Source organism: Orcinus orca, chromosome 10, assembly GCF_937001465.1.
Source record: "Orcinus orca chromosome 10, mOrcOrc1.1, whole genome shotgun sequence".
NCBI lineage: Eukaryota > Metazoa > Chordata > Mammalia > Artiodactyla > Delphinidae > Orcinus > Orcinus orca.
In genome coordinates, this window is record NC_064568.1 from 71,552,240 (window position 1) to 71,564,761 (window position 12,522).

The 12,522-nt window shown below is 50.5% G+C and overlaps 1 protein-coding gene across 12 annotated transcripts in view; it reads right to left on the reverse strand.

Annotated features, from left to right (window-relative positions):
* The window catches only part of MOCS1 (molybdenum cofactor synthesis 1), a 43,094-nt gene extending 35,984 nt beyond the window's left edge, over positions 1-7,110 (reverse strand). For 3 of the 12 annotated variants that reach the window (XR_007479642.1, XR_007479641.1, XM_033424077.2), the window contains exon 1: positions 6,904-7,108. Coding sequence is in view for 5 of the 12 variants with exons in the window: in XM_033424077.2 (XP_033279968.2) it covers positions 6,904-7,026 (123 nt within the window). In the remaining 7 variants the exon portion in view is untranslated. The other 9 variants (XM_004267637.4, XM_033424087.2, XM_049715776.1 and 6 more) reach the window with 8 other exon arrangements.
* Positions 7,111-12,522: the final 5,412 nt, after the last annotated feature.

The following is a 12,522-nucleotide window of genomic DNA, read 5'->3' on the forward strand; positions in this document are numbered from 1 at the left end:
AAGCCACTTGTCCAACCCAGGCCTCTCATTCCTTACCTTGAGCTCGAAACAAAGTCACTCACTGTGAGGGAAGGGGTGTCACACAAGCTGCCTCCCCCTTGCAGATGGGGGGCTCTCTGGGGCCTCCTCAACACCCAGGAGGGCCCAACAGGCCACACCCCCAGGAGCAGCCGGGGGCCACGCCCAGCTGGGCAGGGTAAACCCATGGGGAAGGCTCCCCTCCCACAGAAGGCCTTGGGGGGAAGACAGCACACTAGGGGGACCCACAGAGGGAATGAGGCCACCAGCCTCCAGGAAGGGAGAATGGAGGTGCCAGGATGGCCACCACACTAACCCCGTGGCCAGATTGCTTTAGTCCTTATCCTTCACCCACCCATGGCCAGAAGAAAGGATTAAGGACCCACTGTTTGGGGTATAAGGGGAGGAGATGGCCCGAGGCTCCCCGCAAGGCCCAAACTCATCCTGGGGAGAGAAAGGAGGCAGCCAACCTCACCCTTTCCTAAATCTGAACTAGTTTGTTCTCTCTCCCCTCCCCCATCCCCCCATTTAGAACACAGCCCTGGGTCATGACATGCTGATGAGATAACTGCTCCACAGAGGTTAACAGTTTGCAAGGCATCTTAAGGTTTCCAAAGAATGTTCTCTGTTCCATCCCCACACCTAAAGGGATTATTATAACCAACTCTTGAATGGGGTCCAAGAACACCCGTGGCAGAACCAGGATTCAAATCCAGGTCTTCTGATTCCAAGTTCTAAATTCCTTCCCCTAGTTGCATAGGGTGTGTCCAAGAAGGTACACGGGATGGTACATAGGGTGGGGAGAAGTCATTTCTCTAGAATCTTTAGAACAGAGAAATTATGACTGTGGTGGTCATCCGTGAGGTCTTGGGGACACACTGGGAAAGTTCTCTAACTCCTCCAGGCCTGCTCTCCCAGCTGTTAAATAAGAACACAGTTGTGGGCTAAGGTTGGCTTGCTGTAAAGGAGGGGGCTAGTCAGGACACTGGTAGGGAAACACCCAGGATTCTCATGATCTTGTAACCTAAGAAAGCAGGCCTCCAGCCCTCCTGAGGTCCAGGAAGAAACATTTACTTCAGAGACCTCCTCAGCCCTGGCTACATGTTAGAACCATCTGGGGAGTTGAAGAAAAAAGTTCTACTGGAGACCAGCTGAATTCAGTCTCCAGATGCTGTGTGTTTCACCTCTCCAGGTGATTCTTATGTATAGTCAAGGGCCACTGACTGACTCAGGAAGTAGAAGGGATACGAGAGGTAGAAGGGGGTGCTTCATGATTTTCCTGCGCCCATAAAACCGACCTCGCTCTGCCCGCCCTAAGACGGGTTTCCCACATCCTCTAAGAAACACTGCTCACAGCCCCGTGACGAGAAAGTAGCCGTCATTTCTCTGAACTGCAGTCTGAAATAATAACAACAGTGTTCCTCCTTCCCTACTCACCCCACTGCCTTTCCACCAGTACCCTCGGGGGTGGGGCAGGGACACTTCAGAATCTCGTGTCCCATCCCGGGACTTCCCTGGTGGCGCAGTGGTTAAGAATCGCCTGCCAATGCAGGGGTCACGGGTTCGAGCCCTGGTCCTCGAAGATCCCACATGCCGCGGAGCAACTAAGCCCCTGCGTCACAGCTACTGAGCCTGCGCTCTAGAGCCCGCAAGCCACAACTACTGAAGCCCATGCGCCTAGAGCCCATGCTCTGCAACAAGAGAAGCCACGGCAATGAGAAGCCGATGCACTGCAATGAAGAGTAGCCCCAGCTCGCCGCAACTAGAGAAAGCCCACGCACAGCAACGAAGACCCAACGCAGACAAAAAAATAAATTAAATAAATTTATTTTTTTAAAAAAAAGAGGGTTTCCCTGGTGGCACAGTGGTTGAGAGTCCGCCTGCCGATGCAGGGGACACGGGTTCGTGCCCCGGTCCGGGAAGATCCCACATGCCGCGGAGCAGCTAGGCCCGTGAGCCATGGCCGCCGAGCCTGGCGTCCAGAGCCTGTGCTCCGCAACGGGAGAGGCCACAACAGTGAGAGGCCCGCGTACCGCAAAAAAAAAAAAAAAAAAAAGAGTCCCATGCCCACTGGCCACCACAGTCCAGGAGCTCAGACACCTGGGAATCAGCAGCTACTCACAATTCAGTGATTCGTTAGTCCCCCCAGACCTCACCTCCTCACTTGCCAAGATGCCCTCCTCACCCTAATCTTCACATCCTGGGAGAGGTGGCTGGGTGAGGGAGGAGCGAAAATAAAGCCGGGAATAGGGAGCAAGTGAGACGACCCAGGAGCATGACTCAGCAGAAAGCGGAGAGGGAGCCGAGGAATGGGGCAACCCAGAATGGAATTAGGCCCCCACGGGAGGGGAGGCCAGATTTCACTTTCGAGACCTGGAGTGACCTTATCTAGATTCGTTCAGACTCTGTACACCCAGTAGCTGACGCAGCCTCCTAAACACACACACCAACACCTGACGCAGCCTCCTCCCCTCCCCTCCCCCCCTCCCCTCCCCTCCCCCTCCCCTCCCCTCCCCCTCCCCTCCCCTCCCCTCCCCTCCCCTCCCCCTCCCCTCCCCTCCCCCTCCCCTCCCCCTCCCCCTTGCAAACTCCTCAGTTGGGTATTAACACACCTCATCCCTGCCTCCTCCTCCAACACTGCATGCCCTACTTTCCTTCTTCCATTTTTTTTCTTCCCTTTAAACTCCCTGGAGGAAAAAATATCAGCACCAGTCAAAGGAGCCCAGAATCCTGGGAGAATTACTGGGCAGATGAGACGGTAATGCCTCTCGCCCAGGCGGGGCTAGGACATGTCAGAAGTAGAACACCCTTAGGTGCTCGTATTCTCCGGCCCCGGCCTGGATCAGGCTGTTTCCCCTGGGTGGGAAGCCTTCCTGCCTGCCTCTGTTTCCCGGTGTCATAGCAGGTGTCGAACCGTTGTGTCAGTGAACAGACAGGCAGGTCCCTAATCCAGAGGGAAAGGTGGTGTGTGGAAAACCCAGTTGCAATGGGGTTGCCATGCATTTCTAGGCTGGTCTCTACTGTCAAAATGGTTTAGCCTCATACGGTGGTTCTCAGCCTTTGTTACACATTAAAATCACCTGAAGACCTTCTAAGACGTGCTGATGCCAGAGCCCCAGCCCAAAGATTCGGACTCAGCTGCTCTCTGGGATGGGGCCCTAGTGGTTTATCTGAAACGTCCCTGTTCAGCTCTGTAGCCCAGGCTGAGAACCACTGGCCCTGCCACACCAGGACCCAGTGCCATTTTAATCCGGGGTGATTGTGGTCCTGAGCATAGGCTTTGGGAGCAGGTAAACTTGAATTAGAAGCCTGGCTCTGTTACCAACTAGCTGTAGAGCTAGTTGCTTACCATTCTCTAAGCCTTAGCTTCCTCGTCCATAAAGTGTGGAAAATGATCCTACCTACCTCAACCGGAGGAGTTCCTGTCACACGGTAGGTGTTCAGGACCGCTCCCATTCTCTTAATCTAACTCCTACTTACAAATAACTGTTCATCATGTAGCCATGGAGGGGCACTCGTGTGTGTGTGTGTGTGTGTGTGTGCGCTGTGACTAGTTTTCCCACTCTGTCAGTTTGCCTCGTCTTGCAAAGCCCTACTTAATGGCAGAGGGCCCAAGGCTGGGGTTTCAGACCTGCTGTCACACCACTCAGAGCAGGACACGTGGGGTCTGAGCTTCCCGAGAACCACAGATACTAGTGCCACAACCAGGAACTAGGCAGCCTACCACATGCTACTGGTTATATCTTGTCTACCAACCCAGTGCAGACTGGGATGGAGTGGTGGGGAAGAGTGGTAGGAAGGAGTTAGTTAAGGGAGGGACCCTGCCCTCAAAGTGCCTTCCCTAATATTCACTAACCTTGGGCCTTTGATCTGAATGATAAAGGCCGACCCCCAAACAGCTCTGGAGCGTAGACACTAGAAGAGCAGGAGAAAAAGAGCACAGGCCAAACCCAAGTATCACTGGCCCTGATTCACCTGCTCCTTGGGAGGATGTATACCCAGCGTGGCTCAAAATTAATCTCTATTGAATGAGGGGACCTGGCAAAGTGCCCAGCCCCAGCCTTTGACCTCCGCTCCCCCTCCAGCCCCACCCTAAGTGTGAGGTCTTCACACCTGTGGCTCCCAGCAAGGATAATTTACACTTCACTGAAACAAAGCTGTTGAGGAGCTGGGCAGGTTGGAAGTCCAGGCAGCCCCCTGAAAGGTCTCCTTTCCTTCCACGTGTGACTGCCCCGCCCCGGCCCTCCTCATGTACCAGTCCCTTCCTGCACAGCCCTCTCCCACGTTGTGTTCTCTCCAGCCCCCTGAACAGCTGGGTGCCTTTGCCTGGCACAGAGTCATCCTTTCCCCTGCCCCTGCCCCAAGGAAGCAGGCCCAGGACCTGAGGCCAGCCCCTTGTCGTCCCAACAAAGCCTGCACGGAGCCTGAGAGGGAGAAAGAAGGGCGTAGTGCTTGCAACTGGGGGAAGCCCTCTGTCTTGCTGCCCCAAACAGGCCGGAGGGAGCTGTCTCCCCTACCTGCCTCCCCTTTCCACCTGCAGAAGCTCCTCAATCTGCTCCGGGACCAAGCCCAATGCCCCCATCCACTGTCCTCACAGCCAGTTCCCTCCCCTCACTGCACAACTCTCCCACACCTACACCCCGACACACAGACAACAGCCGGGGGCTTTCCCCGTCTCTCCAAGCACTTGCCATCTCAAACCAGACCTCAGGGCCCCACGTAGGGTATGGGGAAAGACACCCTACAGGAAGGGAAGGGAGGACAGGGCTTCCAGATGCCCCCACCCCTGCTCCTGCCAACTGGCAGGCTCGGTGGATTGGTTGAACATACCTCTGAGATTCTGCTAAGGACATTCTGTGCCCTCCCCTACTGCGTACAGATGGGCTAGTCCATCCCACTGGTTTTAAAGACAGGAAGAGAGGGGAAGAGACAGGCCCAGGAGCCAGGTCAAACTGGGGGCAAAGCGAGCATGAAAGCTTGGGGCTCCCTGTCCAGTGCTCTGTCACGTGCACCCTCACCAGATCTGTTTCAAACAGCCAAAAAATACCTGCTAACTCTACCGCCTGCAGAGCACCGGCTAAGCACTGTACCGAGAAAGGCAGGGGAGCACCCAGCACCCAAGGAGCAACCTGTCTGCTGAGGATAACCCTGGTGGGGAACGTCCAGGGTGGGGGGTCTGTGATCAGATAGTTGACAGAATGACTATCCTGAGTGTCCAGGTGGGAGGGGACTTAGGGGACACAGTATGTGGCAATGGCGGCAAGAATAATTACAACAAACATGTGCAATCCACGTGCACAGCACGTACATGTGCCAGGTTTTGTTCTAAGTATATATATATAAAAATTATGTTAACTCCTTTAAGCCCTATAACCACCTTATGAAGTAGACACTGTTATTTCCATTTTACAGAGGAGAACACTGAGGCACTGAGAAGACTTGCTCAAGTTCACACAGCTAATAAGTGGTAGGGCTGGGATTCAAACCGAGGCATTCTGAGTCCACCTTCTTACCTGCTAACGCTACCTGCCCTCACGGTGTAAAGGTAAGGGTAAGAGCAGCCTCTCTTCTACTCTCCCCACAGAAAAGAAGCAGGAGCACAGGTGCTAGAGTTTGAGCTCTGGTTCCCTTACTTTACAGCTCAGGGACTCCAGGGAAGTTAACTTCCATGAGCACCCTCACCTGAAAATACAAACTCTACTCACTTCACATGGTTTATTGTGAGGACTGAGAGACCACGAATGAAGCCACTTAGCACAGGATGAAAGGTTCAAAGTAAATTAGGGGCAAGGGGGAGAAGAAACTTCCCTTTTCCTGAATTCTTTGAAGATCTCTCATCTTTGCTTTCCCATTTTTCCCTCCACAAAGTTCAGAGTTCAAGGATACTGACAAACTTCTCCACCTCCCAGAAATGGGATCTGCTTATCTGAGGATCCCACGGGTGGGGGGAAGGGGGGATCAGATCTGGAGAAAGCAGGTCAGGCTGAGGCCCTCCCCTTTATTGAGCAACAGCAGGTGCATGATCTGATGAATCCCAGAACCTGAAGCCCTGAGCCAGGAGGTGGGAAAAGAATGACCAGATCAGCCTAGAAAAGGCGTCACCAAAAAAGAGATGCTTCTCCCCAAATGATTCCCTGACAACATGGACAAAACAAATTTAAAACTTCTTATGCTGGAAACCCCTCTGAGAAGCTGTTAAGGACTGAGGGGGGCTATCCCAACCCTAAAGAGATAGCGGAGTCCCTAACCTGCAAGAGCCCAGGTCCTGACTCCATTCTGCTCTAGAAAGAGACTGAAGCCTCTTAAGGGAAGTGAAGATGAAACAAAAAGAGTCAGTGAAGGACGAGTCACACAACCCTGTGACTACAAAGTGACAACTGACTACTGGCAGCACCAAGGTGACATTTTTAGTCAGTGCCACACTATGAAGTGGGGTGTCACAAAAACACCTGATCACACACAACCTCCACTGGGGGGCAGGGAGGAAAATGTTTAAGGAGGCTGGGTGTGAGGCAGGGCTGAAAGGGGTACTAATAATATTTCATTGGTCCCAGAGTCCTGCCGCCTGCTCCCCCATCTCTAGGAGTCACTCAGACCTGGAAGGGGGTTGCACGGATGGGTGGGCAGGGAGGTTTATAAGCCAGACCCCAAGGAGCGCCCCACCCCGCCACCCCTCGTTGGGATACCGGGTGAGACTGGGCAGTCTATCTAGAAAACATCATTCCACTCCTGTCCCCACCCCTAAATAAGCGCTGAGGAGTCCCTCGCAGAGGCAGACACCCCTCCCAGAAGCAGCTACCGCGGACGGGCCGGGGTGCTTCTGGGCATAAGGTGCAGCTGCCAGGCCACCCCCTCCCCAAGAAAGTGTGGATGCGGGAGGCTCACCTGCACGGCAGGTTGGGAGGGCTCCCCGGGGTGTGGCTGCGTCACTAGAGCGCCCGAGCTGCAGCTCCGGACGCTGGACCTCAGGACCCGCCGCAGCATCCGGGACACTGGTTGGGCCGCCATGAAGCCTGTCCGGCAAGGCGAGACTACACTGGGTAGCCGGCTTTGGGAGCACGCTAGCCCGGGACTCGCTGCCCCGGGTCCTCCCGGCAGGGGCGTGGTGGGGGCGGGGCCATACCAGCCAATCGGTGAGGGCACCGTGCCGCGCGGCCTTCTGGGAGTTGTAGTCCACACCCTCTGCTCCTATCCCAGGAGGCTAAGTGTTCTAGGCCTTGCAAAGCACAAGTTCAAACTCACCCAAAGATCTTCAGTCTTTTCCTACAGGCGGCTCTGGACTTTGTGCCAGTCACACCACGACCTAAGTGCTTTAGGGTCAGGTGAATGAACTTTAAGGAGGTACCAAAAAAATGGGTTATCAAGATAAATAATTTTTTTTTTTTTGGCGGTACGCGGGCCTCTCACTGTTGTGGCCTCTCCCGTTGCGGAGCACAGGCTCCGGACGCTCAGGCTCAGCGGCCCAGCCGCTCCGCGGCATGTGGGATCTTCCCGGACTGGGACACGAACCTGTGTCCCCTGCATTGGCAGGCAGACTCTCAACCACTGCGCCACCAGGGAAGCCCAAGATAAATAATATTTTAATGCAATATTTTAAAAAGTCAGGGACTTCCGTGGTGGCGCAGTGGTTAAAAATCTGCCCGCCAATGCAGCGCATACGGTTCGAGCCCTGGTCTGGGAAGATGCCACATGCCACAGAGCAACAAAACTACTGAGCCTGCGCTCTAGAGCCCAACTCCTGAGCCACAACTCCTGAGCCCCCATGCCACCACTACTGAAGCCCAGGCACCTAGAGCCTGTGCTCTGCAGCAAGAGAAGCCACTGCAATGAGAAGCCCGCACACTGCAACGAAGAGCAGCCCCAGCTCACCGCAACTAGAGAAAGCCCCTGCGCAGCAACGAAGATGCCACACAGCCAAAAAGTAAATAAATAAAAAATTTAAAAATAAAAAAAAAATAAAGTCAGAATCAATGCAAAACAATCCATAATAAACAAAATATCAATATTTTATATAAAAACAATAACTGATCCTGCATGTTTACGACTTACGACTTCCCTAACTCCTTTCACTGTTGTCTAGGCCCTGATTGTAGGATGGTCAGCTCCCTCCTTCAAGATACACTTCTCCAGGGACTTCCTTGGCAGTGCAGGGGTTAACACTCTGCACTTCCACCGCAGGGGCTGTGTGTTCCATTTCTGGTAGGGGAACTGAGATCCCACATGCTTTTTTTTTAACCAAAAAAGTTAAAAAAAAAACAAAAACGATGCACTTCGCCAACTGTGCCCCCAAAGGAAGCTAACAATCTTGGCCTCTCTGTTTAAAAAAGTATGTAGCAAGAAGTCATAAAATGAGTAGATATCATCTTTGGAATACTTCCTACACACCAAACACCATGCTAATGACATGGAGGAACCTTAAATGTATATCACTTAATACTTACAATAATCCTCCAGTTACTAGAATGTCAATTTCGCAACTTAGGAAAGAGAAGCTTAGAGAGGTTGAGTAATTTTCCCAAAGTCACCTGGCTGATAGGTGGCAAAACTGGGGTTTAAACCCAGGACAATATGATTCCTAAAGTCAAGATTCAGTATGTGTCAGGAATTGGGAGGGGTGGGGGGTGTCCCTTTCTCTCTCTCAAAAACAAAGAGCTATAGTCTTTAAGGTTTTTCATGGAATGCACACTCAGTAATGAGTCTACGTACTAAGAATCTTATGCTCAAATAGGCCTATCTGTTGTATCCAAAACTGTCACCATGGAATTGCAAGAACCAAGCGCTGAATAGCATCATGGGAAACTCACCTTTAGTCTGATGCTAAAATCCTAGCTTTTCTGAAAGTCTCATTGCATTTGTACAAGTCAGTTGTAGTCAGTTATCTTTTCCTTTCCACTAGTCTATCAATTCTTCAAGACCAGGATCTACATCCTTATTTCCTAATATACACTTGGCAGCTAGAATCTTTCAAAGTTCCGACAATACATGCAGGGGGTGAGAGTGCGTCTGAGTACATTTGAGACAGTAGGACAGGCCTCACAGAAGTCTATTTGCAAAGGGCCTCAGGACCATGGAGGACTGTTCAAGCTCTGTCCATGGCTAAGCTGGATGCCTGTCTTCCCTCCCCCACGCCCATCCAAAAGGATCCAGGACAAAACTTGGAAACAACCAAGATGTCCTTCAGTAGGTAAATGGGTTAATAAACTGTGGTACATCTAGACAATGCAACATGATTTCAGTGCTAAAAAGAAATGAGACATCAAGCCATGAAAAGACATGGAGGAACCTTAAATGCATATCACTAAGTGAAAGACGCCAATCTGAAAAGGCTCCCTACTGTATGATTCCAATTACATGACATTCTGGAAAAGGCAACACCATGGAGACAGGAAAAAAATCAGTGGTTGCCAGGGCTTAGTGGGAAGGGATGAATAGGTGGCGCACAGAGGACTTTTAGGACAGTGAAGGTACTCTTTATAATATCACAGTGACTGTACAGATCATTATTCATTTGTCCAAACACACAGAAGGTACACCACCAAGAATGAACCCAATTGTAAACTATGAACTTTGGGTAGTTGTGTTGTGTCAATGTAGGTTCATCAGTTGTAACAAATGTACCACCCTGGTGCGGGATGTTGAGAGCCAAGAAGGCTGTACATGTGTGGAGGCAGGCAGTATGTGGGAAATCTCTGTAGCTTTTTCTTAATTTTTCTGGAACCTAAAACTTCTTTAAAAAATAAAGCCTTTATTTAAAACAATCCAGGATTGGTTTTCTGGGCATATGCCTGTCCCTGCCTCTCTCTCATAATAGAAGCCTCAAGTATCCAGCCCTCATTCAGATCCCTCCTCATTCCATCGGTAGCTGTGGACTCTCTTTGCAAGTTTAGGCATTTTAATTAAGTAATGAAATTTTTTAAAGTTTTAGAAAATATTGTTTCAACAATTCCTATAATTTCTCTTCTTTTGGACCTTGTTCATGATGTTCTCCATTTGCCTCTCCAGACCCACTCCCTGACCCTCCCCACCCCGCTCTGGGGACTAGGACATTGACGTCTACCAACTGCTTAGATGGCATCATCCAGGCACCCTTGTCTCTGGTTTCCAGATGGATCTGGCTAGTAGGAGGCACAGGCAGGAGATTAGGGAACAGAAAGAGAAGTCAGAGTATTTATTTCTCCTGCCTGTTTTGCTGTTGTTTGGCACTGACTATGCCTTTCTACAACTATACCTGGCATTGCATGGCCCTTCTACCATGAGTCCAGCTCTCATCAGGTCCAACAACACCATTTCTAGCCATTACCCTTCAGGTTGGGTGGGGTTGCCTTTCCTCTGTTGATGGTCACAGATGCCTCAACAGCAGTGGGCACTCTTAACTCTGCCCACACCTCAAAAAATGGTCCCTTCAAAATCCGCACCTAAGTGTGCTCTCTGTTTCTTGCTGGTTCCATGACTGACAAAGGATTCAAGGACTTCTCCCTCCCGTAGTACCCTAGATTCACCCTTGTTGACAGTGGTAATTGCAACAGAGTAATGGCACTGTGCCACCAGGGAAGCCCCTGTGCCTCACCTTATAATATAATATATATATAATATATATATAATAATCCAGCAAAATCCCTTGCCTCCTAGGCTGGTGGGAGGGAAATCAGTCAGAGGGGTAGATGTCCGGACCTCTCTTTCATCCTGCCCTCTGCTCCCCTGCCAGTGTTTTCCATGGATAGAAACCAAAGAGAAGCCCAAGGGCAAGGGAGTCCATGGAATCAACCACTTACAGCAGAGAACGGGGCAAAAAGAGGTGGAAAATGATCCCAGGTAAGGGTGGAGCAAATGGAGAACAAACAACCCAGAATGCTATTAATACAGATATCAAAGGGCATTCCTTTCCTGGAATGGGGCCAGGCAATATCTTTAAAGAAATAGTAACTCACAGGAGGAATTCATACTTATTAATTACCCATTGCTGTGTAACAAGCTACCCCAAGCGTAGTGGCTTGAAACAAACATTGTCTCACGCAGTTTCTGAGGCTCAGGACTCCGGCAGTGGCCAGCAGTGTGGTTCTGGCTTCGGTATCCCATGAGATTGCAGCCAAGATACCCACAAGAGCTGCAGTCAAGCTTCAGCTGGGGGTGGAGGGTCCGAGTCCAAGACGGCTCACTCACATGGCTGTTGGCTGGAGGCCTCAGTTCCTCACTGGCTGTTAGCAGGAGGTTTCTGTTCCTGGTCTTGTGGGCCTCTTCAAAGAGCTACTCACAACATGGTAGCTGGATTCTCCCAGAGTGAGAGATTCAAGAGAGAACAAGGGGGAAGCCACTTGCCTTTCACAAACTGCCCCCCAAAGCCTATTACCATCACATTTGCCACATTCCATTTGCTAATGTTCCTAAATTCAGCCCACATTGAAGGGGAGGGGAACTAGGTTCCACCTTTTGAAGTGAGGAATATTTAAGAATTTATGGACTGATTTTGAACCACCATACACTCAGAAGGAGATTCGGAGGAGAAAGGGTTCAGAGTGATCTCAAGTAGTGATGAAGAGCCATATTTACCTATATGCCTTCTGCAATATAAGCCCTCTGAGGGTTGGTGCTAAATCTAAGTCATCTGTAATCACAGCACCTAGCACAGTGTGTAATGTACAATAACCTCCCAATAAATGTGCATTAAATAATACACTCTATATCTTTGACTTGCCTTTCCAGCACGGTGTCTATGTCAGTCAGATTGGGCTAGATTGTGCTGTTGTCACAAACAACTCCAACATTACAATGGCTGAAAACCACAAATGTTTCTCATGTGTGTTACATGTCCAGCAAGGGTTAGCTTGGAATTGTTTCCCATCAGTGTTGTCCTCACTCTGAGCCCCAAGCTAATGGGGCAGCTAATATCCACAGAGAACGTTAGCTCATTGCAGCTCTATTTACAATAGCCAGGACATGGAAGCAACCTAAGTGTCCATCAGCAGATGAATGGATAAAGAAGATGTGAACGTTAGCTCATTGCAGCTCTATTTACAATAGCCAGGACATGGGAGCAACCTAAGTGTCCATCAGCAGATGAATGGATAGGAAGATGTGGCACATACATACAATGGAATATTACTCAGCCATAAAAAGAAACGAAATTGAGCTATTTGTAATGAGATGGATAGACCTAGAGTCTGTCATACAGAGTGAAGTAAGTCAGAAAGAGAAAAACAAATACCATATGCTAACACATATATATGGAATCAAAAAAAAAAAAGGTTCTGAAGAACGTAGGGGCAGGACAGGAATAAAGACGCAGACGTAGAGAATGGATTTGAGGACACGGCGAGGGGGAAGGGTAAGCTGGGACGAAGTGAGAGAGTGGCATGGACTTATATACACTACCAAACGTAAAATAGCTAGCTAGTGGGAAGCAGCCGCATAGCACAGGGAGATCAGCTCCATGCTTTGTGTCCATCTAGAGGGGTGGGATAGGGAGGGTGGGAGGGAGACGCAAGAGGGAGGAGATATGGGGATATA